This window comes from Pseudopipra pipra, chromosome 8 (genome assembly GCF_036250125.1).
Source record: "Pseudopipra pipra isolate bDixPip1 chromosome 8, bDixPip1.hap1, whole genome shotgun sequence".
In the NCBI taxonomy this organism is placed as follows: domain Eukaryota; kingdom Metazoa; phylum Chordata; class Aves; order Passeriformes; family Pipridae; genus Pseudopipra; species Pseudopipra pipra.
Window position 1 is genome coordinate 35,122,242 of NC_087556.1, and position 20,023 is coordinate 35,142,264.

The 20,023-nt window shown below is 38.4% G+C and overlaps 1 protein-coding gene across 5 annotated transcripts in view; it reads left to right on the forward strand.

Moving 5' to 3' along the window:
* ATE1 (arginyltransferase 1) overlaps positions 1-20,023 on the forward strand; it is a 74,778-nt gene that overhangs the window by 22,441 nt on the left and 32,314 nt on the right. For all 5 annotated transcript variants that reach the window (XM_064663627.1, XM_064663628.1, XM_064663626.1 and 2 more), the window contains 2 exons: positions 1,878-2,059; positions 6,326-6,425. In XM_064663627.1, the coding sequence (XP_064519697.1) occupies positions 1,878-2,059; positions 6,326-6,425 (282 nt within the window). The remainder of the gene's footprint in view (positions 1-1,877; positions 2,060-6,325; positions 6,426-20,023) is intronic.

Below are 20,023 nucleotides of genomic sequence, written 5' to 3' on the forward strand. Positions count from 1 at the left end.
TTCATGACATTTTACTGTAATTGCATTAGTGAAATAACTGTAGGTTGTACTTTACCAGAAGTTTTTAACTTCAGTTTGCAGAGTTCCAGTTCCATGTGATGCTCTTTGGAGGTTTGGGGTCACACACAGGCACAACATTTGTTTAACTTCAGAAGACTTTACTTTGGGTGAAAATCTTTTCCATGCTGGCTAAGAGACTATCTGTTGTAACATCCATTAAATCCTATATGATGAATTTTTGGCAAAGAAAGAAAATCTGTTTTAACTGAAACTTCTTTAGGCAAGTCTGTGTTTTATTACCAATCACATTTCCCCATGGCTTTGAGGAGATGTTTCATTTTTTGTCACTGGCTGCACCCTGATAGCTGAGAAAAGAACCTGACCTGTGCTGAGAAATCCTTAGACAACATTTCTTACTTGACTGTGTCCCTGCTTAAAAGTTGGACCACTGACCACGTGATTTCATTTGGCTCTGCTGAAAAGTTGAGGATGCAGAATGAAATCTTAACTGTTGGATAAGTAGGCTTTACCTGAACAAGGGGAAACCCACTGTAATGTGCTATATCTGAATTTAATATCCTCCTGTACTGCAGATGGAGCTCTCAAATGTTTAACCATTTCGCTTTTAGAGTATTCCTAGCTGCACATCTAGTTTTGTGCTATATAACTATATAAAAATGCAAACATTTTGTTATGTGGCCTTTGTTTTGGGACTTACTGGTTGGGTGAGTCACTTGGAATGATTTTTTTGCTCACGTGGTTGATTTCTTTTGACACATGTGGTACCAATTAGAGTAATTTCTCCTGCCCATCATCTCTTCAGCCTGTGCTACTGTATCAAAATACTTGATTAAACCCACCTTCTGTTGTTGTAATGCAAAACAGTTGGTAATAGCAGGCAATATTGTCGGATTTATTGAGTGAGAAGCAGCTTTCTGAAGACCTGGCAATGCAGTGGAAAACATGACTAGATGGATAATTAAGTTGAGCACAGTGGAATTCGGGATTAAAGTAAACTTGACGTGGGAGAAAATGGAATGCCATAGTTGGTTGTGTAATACAGTTTAAATTAGGAGATCATTTTCTTCTTAACTCGAAGCATGAGTTTCTGGCTCGAGGTGCTTTACCCCATCCAGAGGCAAAGTTCACATCCAGAACCACAGCACACAACAATAGCCAGTTCCTTGGTGTTTTTGCAGCAGATACTCTGATGTGGGCTGACAAAGAAGTAGTTCCACACATTTTTGTTGCAACACAGTTTCAGGTTCTTAGATAAAAAGTATTTCATCGGTTATAGAGAGAGTAAACCATGTTACATAAGGAATTAACTGTTCACTTCTTTTTATGAAATGCTCCTCTGAAGTAAATTTAATGGCCACTGTGAGAAGCTCTGTGGCCAAAGAGCTGCCAGTGCCTGGGGGCATAGAGGAGAGAAGGAGAATGGTCCTTGGGAAGGGCTGGCACAGGGACATGGCATTCACCTTTCTGCCCTTGGGCTTTGCCTCTTGTTGGAGAGTAGGTTGGTCACATTAAAGGGTGTCTGCAGAATTTGCTTGCATGTCATAATGCATTAATAACTTGATGAATCTCCTGGTTTGATCATATCAGTCCCATAAATGCTCAATGGCAGAGGCTATTTCATATTTGTGTTTGGGATGTGTGATATGTGGGGTTTACCCATTACAAATACAGCAAAGTCACAAATGATCCAGCGAGATAACACTGTTTTCCCTGCTTTTCAAATTCTTTCTTTTCCTAAACACGGAAAGCCAGAGTAAATTTTCACAGCCTTGAGTTGTGTGTTAAAATTCTTTCTAAAATTGCTTTCATGCTGGAATTGTGTCAGAGTGTCACGTCCCTCTCCTGTTCTCACTTAGGCAGAGCATGCCCCAAATGGACCGGAATGTGGCTATGGATCCTTCCACCAGCAGTACTGGCTGGATGGGAAGATAATTGCTGTTGGTGTAATTGATATCCTGCCCTACTGTGTGTCCTCTGTCTACCTGTACTACGACCCAGACTTTTCTTTCTTATCCTTGGGAGTCTACTCTGCATTACGGTAAGAGGACATTTTCATTATCTGGTTGGATGGAATAGTAAGAATTGATACTTGTCTCTAAACTTGTGCTTTTATTTTCAATCTGAACATATACTGGTAACACTATACCTAACAAAGTATTTCTGGTTGATTTTTTTTTTGTTTGTTTGTTGTGTTTTTTTTTTAAAATTCTCTGTGGTTGGTCACATTCCAAATAAATTTTTAATTGTCATCATGACTAGGGATGCATCTTTCTTGTTAGCTGAATACTTTTACAGATTAAGGAAAACACTCAGAAACGAAATACCTAGTTTTTATTGCCCCTGAAAATAATTTAGTATTGCTTGGTTTCAGCAGGAAAAGCCACTTTTTTGTTTGAGTAGAAATAATTTTTCCTTCGACCTTTTTCTTAGCCCAGTCAGCAAATGAAATTAATCACTTTTATAGTTTTATGCACATTGAGATCATAAATAACAGAGTACCTAAAAAACATTGTCTTCTGAATTAGTAGTCTCCTGCTGTACTAGCACTGAGTATATTTTTCAGGTATGTTAATCTCATTATCTTTGCCTTTAGAAAGGCTGATGGAGAGAGTAATCCTATGAATTTTAAAGCCTTACATTAATTATCAACAGCCTTGCAAAACAGTAGGAATAGTGGGTAATGCTTTTCACTGTGAACTAGACTTGTATGTGAAATTGCAAGTTACTCTTTTTCTTTCATAAGCAATTTTATGATTCCATTATTATTATAAGGGGAAAAAAAAACCCTTAGTGAGTGGAAATACTTGTGCATCTCAATTTTTTTTCCTTACCTTTTTGCTTCTCTGCTTACATGAAGTGAGTTGGTCACAGACACGTGGTGTTCCCAGGGAGGTTCTGGTGAAGCAAACTGGGTTTGAATCTCATGGCAGACACATCTGTTTTCAAGTTTGAGTTTGAGAAGCTGCAGCACAAGTTCTTTTTGCCTGTTGAGGTTTGCACTGAGCTCCTTCATGTGCAAAAGAAGCACAGGAGTTGTGAGGTCCAGCTTTCTTCTTTCTCCAAGGCATCCTTTTGAGAGGCATCTCCTCTGTAGGTGGAGCTTCTCAGCTAATTTTTAGTATTACCCAACAGGGTGGGTAAATGGCATGACTGGAACTACATAAAGCCCAAACACTATTTTTAGGAAACTTTGTATCACAGTTACTTCATAAACTTTTGCTTTTTATAACTGATAAACTGTGTGCAATTTAATCTCTCAAAAGTCTAATCTGAATTTGTTTAGATTCTTAAGAAATCAAGAGAACCTAATCAAAATCTCTATTTTTTTCAATTCTCCCTTGGGTGTGAATTTTGTGATTTCTGAATAATCTTTATATGAAGGAGAAACTGTAGAATCGTGTCAGGAGGGACCTCTGGGTGTCATCTGCTGCAGTTCCAGCACAAATCAGGGCCAACTTCAAAGTCATTGGGAGCATTAATGAAGCTGCTGCTGTAGCTTCTCCAGTGGTCTGCAGCTAAAAGGGTCTGAAGTGTCATTTTTCTGAGGCTTTCAGTGGCACTGGTGATTTTATAGAATTAATCAGAATTAACAAACGTAGAAAAACATTGGAACTCCTATGACTTGGAATTGATCTATTTTCTGTTAGATTTTTAGAAATATTTTATTACATACGTTAGATACTTGAAATTAGACTATTTTTTCCTTGCAAGCTGAACATATAACATAAAACACTAAGTCTTCCTAAGAGCTGTTTTTTTTAGTATTTGTACATATCACATTATGTAATAATAGACTGACATAATCCATGCTTATGAATTCTCGAAATGATTTTAAATTTTCTCTGTAATAAATTTAAAGCTGTGTCAGTGCACCATGGCTCAACTTGTGAAAAAGCAGCTTATAAATTGTGTGGCATTTAAGGCAATAAAAACGAGTTCCCAACAGTCTTAGAGGGAGCCAACCTTGTTCTTCTTTCAAAGAGGGAGGGGAAAAAAAAAGTTGAGTTAGGGAGGATTGAGGAAGTTGCAGAGGAATCTGATACCATCAAAGCTGTTGCCAGTTTTACTCTGAGGAGGTTGAACTGCCTTGCAGTGCTGTCACTTCCACTTCATGCCACTTGGAGAATTTTTGCTGCTGGGTCGTAGAAAGGATGGGATTTGAGGATCATTTGAAATATGTAGGCATGTGTTAAAGAATGAGGGGGGAAGAAGCTGCTTGGAAATACCAGTCTTACCGAAGGGAAAAAAAAAGAAACATCCAGAAATACTGAGTGACTCCTGTTCATATGATCAGAAAGTTAAACCTTCCCCCTGCTACTTAAGATCATGAACAGTAGACAATCACAGTATTCATCATCTCTCTTTAGCAGGAGGACAGGTACTTGAACTTCTTTTGGAATTGGGCTGTGTAGCACTGAAATACTAAATCTGAATTTTGTATTGATGAGACGGATGTTTTTCTCACTACCTGAGTCCTCTTGTGCCATTTTAACTCCTTATAGATATAGAGAGGACCATAAATGAAAGGTTTGCAAAAAGGTAGTTGCAAGTCTGTGGTCCCTTTTCTTTGGGGAAGATTTAGGCAGAAGGTGTGCAGGTGGTGTGGTGCCATCCAGTGACACATCCTTGCTGTTCCTGGTGTGGAATGATGGAGTCAGAGGACTCTCCTGCCCTGGATCACAGCACACACTCCTGGAAAGCAGAAAGAAAAGGATGTCACAGCATCCTCCCAGTAAAACTGTGCCTGGAGTGGGCTTGGCTGGATAGATAAATGGAGGACAGAGGACAAACTGGAGTTCAAGGTCCTTGCCTACAGCACATCACTGGAGACTGCAGGAATGTGAAGGCACTGGCAGGAGTTCAAGCTCCCTTTACTATCAGAGGCACTAATTTGGTTGCATGAAGCATTGCTGCCCATGCTAAGATTTGCTGCTGCAGCCCAATTTTTACCTCATTACATTGGAGTCTGTCTCACTTTCTGTTCAACCTTGAGTCCTTTTATTAGATCTTATAGTATAGTTCAATTGGAAAGAGCCTTTAAGGGATTTTGAAATTCAACAATAATGTTTTTCCCCTGCAGTATTCCAGCTTTTGAATTGCAGGAAGGTGCTTGTTTAATTAGGTCCAGGATAACCTGCATGAAAACAGTAAGGTGGTTTAATTTCATGCTCTGGCTTGTGAAGATTATGTATAGGAAGTGCATCTTTGTACTTTTTTTAGAGGTATAAATCTCACTTCTGGAATCTGTTGTATTTGCCTGGGTTTTAAGATATGGAATAGATTCAGTTTCTAGACAGACCCTTGTTTTTGAACAGGTCTCAGCAAACTACACACAACTGAAATGTTAAATTTTCAGTACATTTAAACATCTTTATTACTAATTTAACATTAAATGATAAAGAATCTCCAGTGTTTGTGTATGCTTCCTATATGCATGTACTCATATCTTGGATCATAGAGGGGTTTGTGTTGGAAGGGACCTTTTAAAGTTCATCTGCTCCAACTCCCCTGCAATGAGCATCTTATTCCTTTGTCACTGAAAGCAAGAACCAACATCCATGTTTTACCAAATTGGTTACAAAAACGATCTGCAAAGTTAGAAATGCTGTAAAAATGATCCTTATAGAGGAAGCACTGACTGAGCCTTTGTAATAGTGCTGCTTTCCTTGGGCCAGTGAAATAAAAAGCGAACTTATTTTGGAATACACTGACACTTTTCTTTCAAAATGAAGGAGAAAATTGTACCAACACTCGTGGGATGGGTGAAAAATACCTTTTGTTGCATAAAAATGGATGTTTTTACATGCAGATTGTTGGAACACAAATGATGGAACAAACAAGATGCTTATCCTTGAAGCTTATTTTTTTAAAAATACTCTGATTTCCTGAGCCAGGTTAGCCAGTCTGTGCAATAGATGGGCCAGATTTCTGTAGAATTCCAGTATACATGAATATTAATAAGAAAGCTGTTAAATAGAGGCTCTTAATCACTTTTATTTAAATTTCAAGTCTGGCAGTTGGCAGGACAAGGCATAAAAATGAAAGTATTTTTAAGCCTGACGTGGTGTTGTGCATTTTGGTGATTTGTTTGTTTGGTTTTTAAGTATTAATTTTCAGTTTATTATGTGTGGGGTTTTTTAAAACATTAGTTTGGAGTTTATCATCTTCATATTTTATTTTTTAGAGGTCTAGTCCTTTTAAATAGATCAAGAGCCAGGTAGCTGTAAAATATTTCACTATGAAGAGGTAAAATAACTGTAAGAATCGTATTCAAATGTAATTAGTCTTTTCTTTCCTTTCACAGAGAAATTGCTTTTACTAGGCAACTTCATGAAAAAGCTCCTGATCTCTGTTTTTATTATATGGGTTTCTACATTCATTCATGCCCCAAAATGAGGTACAAGGTAAAGTGTGTTTTTACATATTTCCTTAGTGTACTATTATTCAAAGCTTTTGACAGTGCTCACAGTAATATAATATTTTGTAAGTGTCCTTTTGGATTTTAATGTAGGCTTTATATGGTTAAATGTGAATGTTGGTTACTATTTAACTTGGCTTAGGATTTTTATTTTTTTTTTTAATTTAGCTGCGTGTGCTGTTTGTTCCAGCTTGGCTTAAGAGCAGTTCACATGGAGAGCTTTTCAAGAGTGTCAGATAATGGTTTGTCATTGGCTTACCTGGTTATCTTGTGTTTACAGTATCTCTTCCAGTAGACTGCAATTCTCCCTTTTTTGGGTTTGCATATTTGTGGAACTGTTGCTTGGTGACCAGAGGCAGTGATAAGATGCCTTCGTGGTCTTGGCTGTGCTTGGGCTTTTCCTCCTGGTTTTTTGTTTAAAGATGGGGGACTTCTCTGCCCCTGAAATCAGTGAGAAGTTTGGGGAGCAGCAATTTTGAGCCAGGTAGCAGATTTTTGAGGAGGGGGCCAGGAGAACCCCGAGGATGTTGAGGGTGACCACTCTGTCACCAACCCTCCTTTGTAAAACCCTCTTGGCTTCAGCTTAGTTTAGACCTGAGTGCTTAAGAGTGTCTTTCCTCTGTGTCTTAGGTCTTTTCTCTGGAACTGTATCATTGCTTTTGAATATTATTATGATACAATTCCAAGTCCTGAACATTGATAGCAATTTCCTGAACATTTGCACGTTTATATCTGTTAATAATGTGAAAAGATAAAAAGCTCACAAAATCTAGAGTAAGAGGAGCAGTGTTTTCATTCCCTTTTTTTCCCCTCAAAGTGTGCTGGAAGTCTGCAATATTTTCAGCTAGTTTGCAAATACCCAAAAAATTGTGAGGCTCATTAAAAGTGGGGGTTGTGAAGGAAAAACCATTTCAGCTTTTTTTATGGTCTACACTCCAGGTGACCACAAGGATTCAGTCTTCTGAAAATAACAAATAACAAATCCCTCCCTCAGTTTTTGTTAGAAGATGTTTGTCTGTGTGTGTGTGTCCCTTTTGCCAATTTGAATTTATCATGTACATCTGCTGGCCAAACAAAGAGAATATTAAGTTTGAGGGAAGCAAATGGGTTGGAAATGAGTTGGAAAGTGCTGCCTCTGCCACTGAAATCATCTTGCTGTCACATCACCAGCTTGAACCACGGGTTCTGATTACTTTCTCTACTCTTTGGAGATACTTTAAAAGTCTGGGATGAGTTGTCCATGTTGAGACGCTGCAATTTAACATCTTTTGTCTGTTCTACAACCTGCAGGGTTCAAGACTTGTAAAAACAATGCCTTTGGTTTGCCAGGGCACTTAGGAAAAGAAACGAATCTGGCTGTAATGGCAAAAAGTGTTCCAGTTCTGAAAGATGTCATGGTTAAGAAACTTTGGGTTCAGCTGCTTGTAGTGTTTTATTAAAAACATGAACTTTGTATACATGGATTAAATAAATGTAATAAAGTAGCCAGCAAAATATTTAAATACAAATTTTAATTGCTAAACTCAAGAGCCACTATACATTGGTATTATTTATCCTAATGTGGTATCTGTTCTGTTGGGCCAGTGCTGGTATTTGGAAATGATTCCATCAGGAATATAAGATTCCCACAATGCTTCTGGATTTCATTCTTAAGTATTGGAAACGGAATAGATTGTAGTGGGAGTATTTTACTTTTTGTTTCCCCCACAAAAGCTCTTTTTCTTCCCTTGCTTAGACTTAATGACTACCTGATATGACTGTGATTGGGTAGAATGTACATTTTAGTCTCCCAGAAACCTGCACATGTCGTTGTGCTTGGGTAGTTCAAGCTGGGGCAGGGGCTGTGGGGGGAGAAGAAGAAAGCCTGCTCTCAGATAATTAGAACACACAAAAACACACATAATGTACTGGCAGAACAATAATTTAATAAATTAATTGCAATTCTATTTTATATTTCTTTTCCTGGGTGTATTTGCTTTAGAAGTAGCCAAAAGGAATGCGACTGAAAATCAAATTGACGTTAATTCTGTGTGGTTCCACTTTACCCTCACTGAAATAATACACTGAAAACAAATTCTAAAGCTAAGCTCTGAAATGTGTCTGGATAATGCCACTGCTCTTGGGAAGTGATTGGGAATGGTAAAGTAGGGTGGGCAAGTACTGACTTTGCAGATTAAGTAATTTCAGTAATGCCTGGTTGACTTAGAGGCATTACATGCTGGAGACTTTGCTTTATTACAGTTTAATAGAGATGTTAGAGGCTCCCTTCCCTAAATGGCAATAAAATGGAAAGAATGAGAGGCTGTAGGCAACTGTTGTTAAACTGATGGCAGGTAAGGAAATTAAATAAAGGGGAAAAAAAAAAGAAGGAGCTGGAAAGCGAACCCCACTGGGGTTTTATCCTTTGCTTGTAATTTTCTTTGCAAATCTTATCCTAGAATTTTTAGAAAGGGAGGCTCAGCACAGTGTCACTTCTCTATACAAGCAGTATAAAATAATACAAAATTTATTACAGTGGAGTCATGGAATTCGGGAAATCTTTGAAAATTTTCCTTCTCCTAGTCACAGTGATCAGTGGAAATGCCTGAGCTGACACTTGCATTTGATTTTTGGTGGCCCTGCAGTACTAGACAACTTCTAGCAAACGTGCCTGGGCTTGGCTACTGGTTTGTACCAAACAGCTGAGTCTCTTGCTGCTGGTTAAAGAGGGATAAATTGGGATGCATAAGGAACAGGGACTTCAGGATTTTGATTTAAGGAGGTTGGAAGTGTTCCCCTTTACATGGAGTAAAACTCAGTCTGCTGTACAGGATGTGTTTGGAGTAATTGGGAATCTGTTCCATGAGCTGTCGTATTCCTGTTACAATGCAAGGCTGATGCTTTAATGTTGTGCACATGAGGGCATGGCTGGACATTTTGGTTTGGGATGCACAGGATTGGAGCTGTGGATGTCCAGCAGCAATCATTAAAGCCTTGCTCTGCAGGGGTACCCTCTTGCAATGCAAGCTGTAGACATCTCTTCTGGATTCTGACTTTTTTGGGTATGTAAAGTAGTAGTCAGACATTGTTTTTTAAATCATTGGTAATATCTGATCATACATAGCAGTGTCTGGTGTTTGGTATAGCAATGGCATCATTTTAATTTTTAATTTGTTATAATATTATGGTATAAAATTTGGCAGCTGCTGAATATTTTTAGCTACAGCTGAACAGGTCAGGGGCTAAACTGGCAGAGAATATGTTGAGATTAGTGTGTGACCTCCTCATTTGAAGGATTATCTTTCCACAAATGGTGCAATTTGTGGCATGAATACTGTGTAATCCAATGGAAGATTGGAGGCCTGAGTGTCCTGGAAGCCAATCCCAAGTCAGGATTCCTGTGGCTAAGTAACAGAGTTGAAGAATTCTGCATTATCAGGCAGGAAGATGAATGGTTAGAGTGTCATCTAACCCATGGATCAAACATAATTACAGAGGTTTTTAAAAATAAAGCTTCCTTTTGACTCACTGTTCCCATTCCTTTTGTCCCCAAGCAGCCTTGGCACGGATTGCAGTGGGATTTTGAAACAGTGGAGTCCCAGGGAAATCACTTTAAGATGGGACAAGGGAATATATTGTGACATTTAGACTATTTTTTAGTTCCCAACTTCTCTCGGATTTCTTCTCATGCATGGGTTAATATTTATAAACTGGTAAAATCTACATTAAATTGAGACAAAAGGATTTCTGTAGTCCTGTTGACTCTTAATATGGAAAAATCCAAGGAAAAACCTGAAGCAATGGCTTTGTTCCATTTTTTTTTGGGTAGGTTGGGGTAATGCAACATTAAAATGGTTCTCTGAAGGAATTCATGACCTTGTGGTAAACCTTCTCAGGCTCTGTTAGATGTGGTGGGTCTTACATTGGAAAATAGTCTCCTGGAAAATTTTCCAGGAGTCATAAGATGCAAAGTCTTTTTCCTAAAACATTTTAGAGTGTGTGATCAAACTTTAAGAAAGTATTTTCCTCTCAGATGAGGTTGGTCTCAGGGTTAAGTCCTGTATGTATACTTGTTAATGTTTTTTGCTTAAAGACGCTTGTTTACAAACATATTTATAGAATTACAGAACTAAAAGAAGCACCTTTAGCAAGCAGCCATATCAGAGAGATGTTTGAGATGACCTTGGATTTTTTTCCTCTACTAATATTCTGCTTTATCCTGCATCTTTCAAGTCAAAAATTTTACTCTATGGCTCTGTGTTAAGAGTTCACATTTTCCAGTCACTACTGAACTCTTTGAGATTCTTTCTGTTCTTTCCATTGCAGTCCTTTGCTGATTTTGAGTCTCATGGTGGGTGACCCTAAACAGGTGTTGGGTTTGTTTCTGGTGTAGTTGCTGCTGTATCTGCTTTTGGCCCCCTGTTGACATTTAAATAATTTTCTCCTCTTAAGTTTTTGTGTTGGGAAGGATTTGTTGGTGACGTTTTCTAGGTGAGTTTCCTTAGTCCTGGGCTTTGTGAGGTTTCTTCTGTGTCAATATTTGCACATAAATACTTCAGTTGGAGCTTGTATCAGTACTTATTTTGGTCAATAATCTGCTTTCCCTGAAGCCACTCCACTGATGCTGGTAAATAACTCTCAGTGTACTTTGAAGTGCACAACAGATTTAATGTCTTCTTGCTGTGTTATCTCTGTGTGCCATTTTAAGACCATTCTATGATGTGAAGAGGTGTTTTGACTGAAGCCTTTATCCAGACTTGTATGCAGGCCAAAGTAAATGGAATTATTTCAAACAGTCTCCTTCAGTATCAAGTCATGGCCAGACTTCAGATAGATGGAATACTAGAAAGGGCCCTGAGATGTCAAAAAAGAAACAAAAGGCTGATTCAACTGTGATTAATCATTCTTAAACTAAATACCTCAGACTGACTGTGGTCCTAAGCGGTGCCCCTGGAATTTTATGGCACTTGAGAGCCAATTTCTTTGGCTGCTTTTGGGAATTTCAGCATCACTCTTCCTGCAGCAGCACAATGGATCCAGTGGGAGCCTGGACATCCACAGGATCTGCAGAGGTCTGGCTCATCCCTGCATGTCCAGACTCTCTCCCCATGCCTGCCTGTGGAATTTAGTTAACCTTTCCAATAAGCTGGGATTTGCTGTGCAAGCTGAAATGTGTGAGGGAAGGAGCCTTAATGATGTGACTCACAGTGATCCTGTGGGATTTTGGGGGTGGTGAGCACACACTGTCGTGGTTCTGCCATGGAGCAGCAAACAGCTTTGCTTCATGTGTCACCAGTTCCACACACAGAGAGCTGCTGCTTTTATACCTCTGTGCATGGGCTATTTATTCAGTATTATTGAAGTTGCTACCAGCTGTCAGCCTCCTTTTCTCACTGCTATTACTATCTAGCTTGATAATGGGAAAATATTATGAGCTGTGTGTAGTTTGGAGGACTGGAGATGCTCTACTCAAGTCTGTTAGCACGTGAGCTAGTGGCTTTTCCAGGATTAATGTTGTCAGTTTACAAGAATAAATCTGCATTCCAATTAGTATAAAACAATTTGTTTTGTTTTTCTTTTTAATAAACAGGTCATAAATAGTCAGCTAAAAATCCTGAAAAGCCAGTAGTTGTTACAGATTGCCAGGTTGTTGTTTGCAATACCATTTAATAATAAAAAAATGAAATATCTGCATTGTAAAACCATTATCTGCTCTAAGAAAGCAATAAAAGTTGTGACAACACAGTGGTTTTGCTTTTTTTGGCAAGACTGTTGAAAAGAAACAGCAAATAATATAGACAAAACCATATAATAATAAAGCCCTGAAAATTATAAATTGTACAAGTAGGGGGGGATAATCCCTGGTTTTGTCTTGTTGACATCACTTTTAACTCTCTCCCTCCCTCCTTCCTTCCTTCCATTTCCTCACTGCACTTCCCTACTGGTTGGGATACTCCCCTACATGAGCTTCAGCAGCTAAAATTGAACATTGATTTCTTCAGAGCTCTGACCTTACCCAGTGTGTTCCTTCTAATGGTTTGGGTTGGTGTCTAAGGAGAAAAAGCCTACTCTGAATTATACTGGGCTTCAGGCATTAAAACCCAAAGGGATTTTGAGAAGTCTTTAGAAGCGGCCAAGACTTCCAAGAGGATTTTGGATGATTGATTCAGTGTATGTGTTAAATGCTTCTGAAAATCAAGCTGCTTTAATACTCCTTCAAAGTATGACTAATGCAAAAAGTCCTTATCTCTCTACATGTATTTTATCAACTGTGTTTTGACTGGAACATTGGATGTCTGTGTTTTGGATCTGAGAAGTCAGGTGCTATAGTCAGGATTCCAGTGTCCTTTCAGCTTAATGCTCCCCTCTTCTTTTTTTACCTCTTTTTTTTCCCTTTTGTTTCTTTCCTTCCATAAAAGCTTTCTCCTTTTACCTCTCCTTATCTGGAAGCCCACACTAAATAAATGGAACTTAACATGTTGGAATAAAGAACTCTGAGAATGTGGGGCAGAATAAAAACACCATGGGGGAAAAATTATAGATTCTTTAGTTCTTGATGTAATGCTAGTGATAAGTATTTAAAAGCTTTTCTTTTTGGCTTTTGACAGCTTCCTGCAAAGTGTTTGAGGACACTTTCTAGGTTTCTTTTTTCTTAAAGACATCTAGAGACAGTTTGTGAAAACTACATTATTATGAGCATCAACAAGCAGAAATAAGGAGATGCTCCTGCCATAACTGAATGTTAACAGGGGGTTTCCAGTGAAAATGTAATTATTTAGAGGAGAATTGCAGTTTCCATGTTGTATTCATAGCAGGTAAGCATAGTGAATGCAATTACTCAATCACTTTATTTTTTTCCTAAGCTATTGGCTTTTGCTGTGTGTGATTGCTAAATTATTACAGTTTTTCCTCAGTGCAAGTGTTGAAGCTGTGCCAAATTTCACACAGCACTTTTTAGCAGGGCTAAAAACCAATTGCAATCTCGTTTTTCTGCTAGAAGCAAACACAAATCCCAGCCATGTCTTTTTGCTTAACTTTATTTTTCCTGGGAAAATATTTTGAATGATGACTTTTTTTTTTTTTAATTTGTCATTTAGAACTCCTTAGGGAGAAAAGTAAACATGTCCCTGGGGTTTTATTTTTCTGATATTGGAAATCTGGATTTCTTTCCATTGTTTATTTGAAGTCTAGCAGAAATGAAGTGAAAATAATAATCATTTTTATGCCTGATTGTATTATTTATAGACTTGTATTAGGGCAGAAGACTCTGTTCTACTGCTGAAGTGAACAAGTCTCATTACTGCCCCTTGAGAAAATAAACATGTGTCCCAAAGCAGAAATTTTGGGGTGTATGTTGTACAAATATTGAAGGAATTGTGTCTGAAAGTAATTTTCAGAGTGAATTTGTATATGAGGAATGGCCTTTCTACAGTTTCCTCTGTATACCTGGAACTTGGTCTTTGATTGCAAAACAAATGTCTCCAAGTTGAGTAAACTTTGGTTTTGTTGAGTTGAGTAAACTTTTCTTCTCTATACTGGAGACATAAATCTTACTAAATAGGAGTAGGTGATTTTGCTAATTTGTGTAAGACTTTAGCCAACTAAAATCTTACCTCTTTTTCATTAAAACCCAATAGTAAGAGCTGTGGTTTGTTAAATTGTTGGCCAGTTCTGTACTGGTGGATGTTTTCTGAGTTACTAGAGACAACCTGACTGCCTCTGTCAAAAGGAGCTGCTAAAAAGATTTATTCAGGGTCATGTTAATAAACCTCAGGCAAACCATCTTCTGAATGATAGTAGCTGGTAGAAATTTATCATGTCTAATTCATGACTCTGCATAGTCATAAATTCACTGCTTATTGCTGACTTACACTAAATCTTATTTGAAGGCTCATTTGGGGACTCCATAGTAACCATCAGCAATTAAAGAGAGAACTGTAAATTGTGAAATACAGAGACAAAAGAGGTGTGGGCTTTGGTTGGTTGGTTGGTTTTCTTGTGGTTTTTTTTTTTATTTTTGTGAGGGGAATAATACACCTCACAATTCATGTGCCTTTAATTTTTCTGCTTCGTCTGAGGAGTGAGATCACAATTCCCATTTCAGAATTTTCCAATTGTGGATCTATAAATCCATTAGTCCTTGCTAGTAAGTGTAAGAATGCATGGAATTAAGTGTATAGTGCTGCTTTGTCAGCTTCACTTCATTTTTTGTTGATGTAATGATTTTGGATGATCTTCAAACACTACTTAACACCCTTTACTTCTGAATTTTGTCTCTTTTTGTGGGGCATTCCCAAAAGTGAGTGAATTTGAATATGCAGAGATGGACATCCACAGCACTTTGATGCAAAGGGTTAACACATATTTATGAAGATGCTCTTCACTTTTCCTAACATAGTCCCTGTGTGAAGTTGTCCACAGCCAGGCCAGTTTTCAGGGCAAAATATTAAAGTCCTAGAGAAAAATCAGCACTTCAAATGTGTCACTGAAGTCATTGAAACACTGGTTACTTTTATCAGTGCACCACATTTATTGAAGGTGGCAACACTTGGACTGTTGGATCTCTCGTTTAACTTCAGATCCAACTGCTCTTATTTTTGCAGTTTTGCTGATGATATTAGCTCTAATTAGGCAATATTGTCAAGTGGAATTTATTTGGTCTGAAAGCCTGGAGCTCCTGCTTTTCCTGGCTCTGCCGTTTTTCACTTGTGGTCTTTACAGTAGGAGCTGGCTGACAGGCCACTTAATCTGCAGGAGATGTTTTTTTCTCCAATTTTCCAGGAAAGATTTAATGGGAGATACTTTAATGAGGCCTGGTTTAGCTAAGACCTCATTAATTTTAGAGGTATCACAGTACGTTTCTCTGAAGTGTTACATTTAATCTAGATGACAATTCATTACTTTGAACGATTATTTTCTTTGTCTGAGTTTGTTTAGCTGCCAACTGCACTGAGTCTCCAAGTAAAAGTATAATTAATGAGCAAAAAAGTTCTCTTATTTATCCTCAATCTTTATATTAAACACAGTGCTTCTCACAGTCTAGTTTGCAAAAAGTTCAGCATCAGTGTTTGGATGGGAAGGAGACCCAGAATTCTGTAGAAGTGACTGATTTGGAGCCAGGAGGGAAAAGTGGAATCACACATTATGCAGTTCAGCCCTTTTGTGCAGCACAGGTTCAACTCTATTTGTGGTAACCTTTCAGACCTGCTGGACATGTGTGTCAAAAGCCACATCTCTGGGTGTCAGTTGTATACTTACATATTCTTGTGCTTTAGGGGTCTTCCCATTGAAATTCTTTTTCTTAATGTCTGCCCTGAACTCTTCTTCCTAAAAAATAATATAATTTCTTATTATTATACATAATTATATGTAATATAATATTATAATTTCTTTTATGGTTATTGTGTTTGTGGGGTTTGTTTGCAACCCCCTTTTTTTTTTTGAACCTGATGGCTACCAACATATGTCTTCATGAGCTTCTCTGATTCTTGCTAAAAATCCCAACCAACCCTCCACCCAAAATACCCCCCAATTCCTTCTTTTCTTAAAGTCTCATTTTTTTTTTTTGGCTTTTTGTCATTTTTTTAAGCTTTTTGTCATTTTTTTTAAGCTTTTTGTCTTTTTTTTTTTAAGCTTTTTGTCTTTCTCCTTTTTTTTTTTTAAGCAGTCTAGAAGATTTTTATCAACTGATGTATTTCTGTCTTAGAGAATGGTGGCTAAAATTAGGCCCCCAGATGCTGAGATCAGCTTCTAACACTTGTTTGTGTAACATGAGTTACTGCCCTCATTGTGCTAAGGAAGATGGTAAGCTCTGGAGGCAAGGAGGAAGGGGGGAAAGGAGAAAAAATGGGAATTGTGCAACTACAAAGTTTTCAGAATGGCCTAAATTGGGATGTGGGCTGAGTTATTTTTAGTGTCAAGGTTTGTAACTACGTGACTATGAAAGCACATGTGTGTAGGCTCTCGAATTTCTCTGCTGCCCATTCTGCTTTTGCTAAATCTGTGTTAAAAGTTTCATTTTTCTTTCTTTCAGGAGAGAATATTGCATTAAATGGGTTGACAAAACATAAAGGGCTTTATGGTTGTTCCTTACAGTGCTTATGGAGATCTCCTGGATGAGTTTTATCTTCCTTATTGTAATAAATTATTATTTATAGTACTGTAGTAAATACTGGAAGCAACAGCTCAAGGAAAGGCATAAATGAAGAATAAAACCCCAGAGCAAGGGTGTAATAGCACTGAGTTGCAGAGAATGGTAATTAATCATATTTTCACACATTCCCTGGTATGGGAGGAGCTTATTTCACGTTATCCTGTGGTAGCCACCACCGTTATTCAGATGCAATTAATTTAAAACTGAATTTCTGCTCTTTAATCGGGACTAGAGACAGTAGTTGAGGTTTGTGGGGCCTGGCAGGCTCTGGGGTGGTGCTGTGTTTTCACAGACTGTCAGGAGGGCACTGCAGCTCCCAGAGGTTGCTCAGAGCAGGGCCCCGAGCGGGAGGGTCAGTGGAGGAGCAAAATATTTTTGTTACAGCTTCTTTAAAGCTTTTTCTTAATCTAATAAAATCAGTTCCCAAAGGCTTTCTAAGGTTACCTTACGGTGGAGACCTGGGACCTTGGTGAATTGTTGTCTTCTGAGTGTGAAGTTAAAAAAAAAAACAACCTCCCTCGCTGTTTCCAGACACTGCCCCGAGGTTTCTGCTTGTCCTGGGAGACTTAACCACTGCCAAAAACTTTATTTGGTTTAGTTGTTTTCATCTGAATAACTGAACTGTTCTGAAAGGAATGACTGAAACTGTTCAGAGTAGTTATTTGCTGTGTTAGATGTGTCGGATAATTTGGGGATTCTCACTAGAAAAATTTCGAGGGAGTAGACCATCTTTTTTCATAGCATATGATACTGTTTGCTCCCTCCCCTTTTCTTGTTCGGAATAAAAATGTTTTCAGAAGTAACACTGAGCTGGAATGACACAGAAAAAGGGTATGAAAATGACTCCATTGTCAATTAATTGAAGAAGGGTGGGATCGTGGAGCAAAAGTACATAGGACCCAAATTCTCTGTTCATCCCAACAAAAAAATGGGCTGTTGTTCTATGAATGGACAGAAGACAAGATGAGGTTTTTGTTCCACTGATCTATTGATTTTATTTATTTATTTAAGCTATTAAGGCTACTGTTCTCAAGGGCTGCTTAATGCTGGTATGATCAGTATGGTTGATCCATGATACATTCTGTGATTTAATTTTTTTTAATACGTTCTTTCTGGTTTAGTTTTTACCAGTTGGCATTGTGTGGCTTGCTATTAACTGCTTTTAATTATCTTCCATTCAGGAGGAAAGGAGGAAGGTGGAGAGGTATTATTATTGATCCTCTCTGCATCCTCCATTTATTTCATTTATTTCAGTGAAGGATCTGAATAAATGTAGTGCCAGAGAGCCCGTCCCAAGTTCTGCCCTTGCTTCTCAGTTTGGGCGACCTGAGGCTGCTGTGCAGGAAGATCAGGGGGGGAAGCTCTCCACAGGGAGAAGCTTTGGGGCTTCTCCACCACAATTCCTTCTAAAAACTGGGTGTGGCACTGAGAAAGGACCCAAAGGGCAGCACCTGCACAGCTGAAATTATTGCAAGATGGTATTTTATGTGTTTCTCATAAATGTTTGTGTGCTTCCAGTAGAGCTCAATTTGAAAGCCCTGAGTGAAACTTTATGGCAGCAGATAAACTGGTTTCTTTTTCAGAACTGTACATTTATTTGCTGTTTATTGTTGATGATGGTTTCATGGATTTATAAGCACAAAATGATTTTCTATCAGTGGAAGATTATAAAGAAACTGAACTTTAAATGCCTTCTTGATCACATTGATGACTTGTTAGTCCTTAAATGCCTGCAATGACAGCCCTACCTTCTGATGCAGTTTTAAATGAGATTTAATTTACCTGCTTTACTTCTGATGTGGGAAGAAGTTGGAGAAAAAATATACTGATATTCCTCAAGACAATAGTATTGAGTTGGAAAAGCTGTAAACTCTTGTGGAAATATCTAAAATCCAGTACACTGCAGACTAAATTCTGTGTGAAGTGAGCTTTCTTTCATCTTTTTGCCTCTCTGGTGGTTTTGTCTTTAGAACAAAACCAGAGAAGAATAAGTGTGAACTTTATCCTGAGAGGCTCTCAAAACTCCAGATATTGTTCCTTCCCTGTGATTTATGAACTTTTTCTGGGTTTTTGGCCAGATCTGCAGGAGGTGGGGGTGGAGTTGGAACGTGCCAGGCTTCTGCCAAGCCTCGTCCTCCCAGTAACCTCCCAGTTCCAGCTGTGCTGCTGCACATTGGAACAGCCTCAAGTGCCACCAAGGCTGGACAGGAGGCAGAAACATTTTTGACCACTGTCCTTTAGATGTGTAGATCTGTATTAAACTTACTTTGACTCAAACTTACTAAAGTTTTTGTCATTTAAACTTGTACTATGTCAGTCTTTGTTGGCATGTGATGCTAAGCATGCAGGTGTTTATAATACTTTGTCCTCTATTCTAAAAGTGTGTTAAAGAGGCATGGAAGTGCATAAAGCTGCTTTCACATGTCAAGATATACATGCACATGAGTGCAGGGTGGAGCTTTATTGATTTTCTAATAAACCAAGGTGATTGCCTGGGCAATTTTTAATTATTTTAACTCTGAAAAGCGAGGACTGTAAAATGTTAGAATGTCAACAAAGTGCTTGACTTTTATAAGTGCAGTTGCAATTTTAACACTCCCCTAATCCTCTATTTGGGTGTATGTTTAATACACCCTTGAATTACCAGGTTTTGGTAAGATCAGGACTTAATCTAGCATGTAGTATAGTTACTGATTCCAGCCCATTTGCCTTCAAGCTTTAATGTGAAGGTGATTATAAAGAAAAGCTTACAAACATCTGGCATTAAGAGAAAACTGAAGTGTTGATGTTTCAGCTCAAAGGCTTTGAGGATATATAATGTTAAACAGCCTGTTTTCCTAAACATGCAAGTAGACACTTGTGTACCTTTAAATGGCAGTAATTCAGATGAAAGCAGAATAGTGAATATGTTCTGACCAACCATGGAGGATGATGTTGGGCACTTGGACAGAACTACTAGATGCAAAGCTGCATGCAGAATGACTGCCACAAAATTTCCTACTATAATTTCCTTTTGTTCAGTTTTGTACGATAAAAATGAACTTACTTGGCAAGAATTTCAGTATTGTAAGTTTAATATTTTGTTTATAATTAAGGAGAGAGAATTTGTTCACATAAGGAGGAGTTTGAAACTGGGCCTCTCTCAGTTTAGTGTTTCTTCTGACAAGTAATGTGGCTACAGCCTGGTTTGTGTTTTGGAGTGTTCAGGCAGAGAAGAAAAGAGAAGAAAGCCAACCAACCACATCCTGGGCTGCATCAAAAGCAGCGTGGGCAGCAGGTGAGGGAGGGGATTCTGCCCCTGTGCCCCCTCAGGTGAGACCCCACCTGCTGTGCTGTGTCCAGCTCCGGGGTCCCAGCAGAGGAAGGACATGGACCTGCTGGAATGAGTCCAGAGCAGACCACAAAGATGATCAGAGGGCTGGAGCAGCTCTGCTCTGGAGACAGGCTGGGAG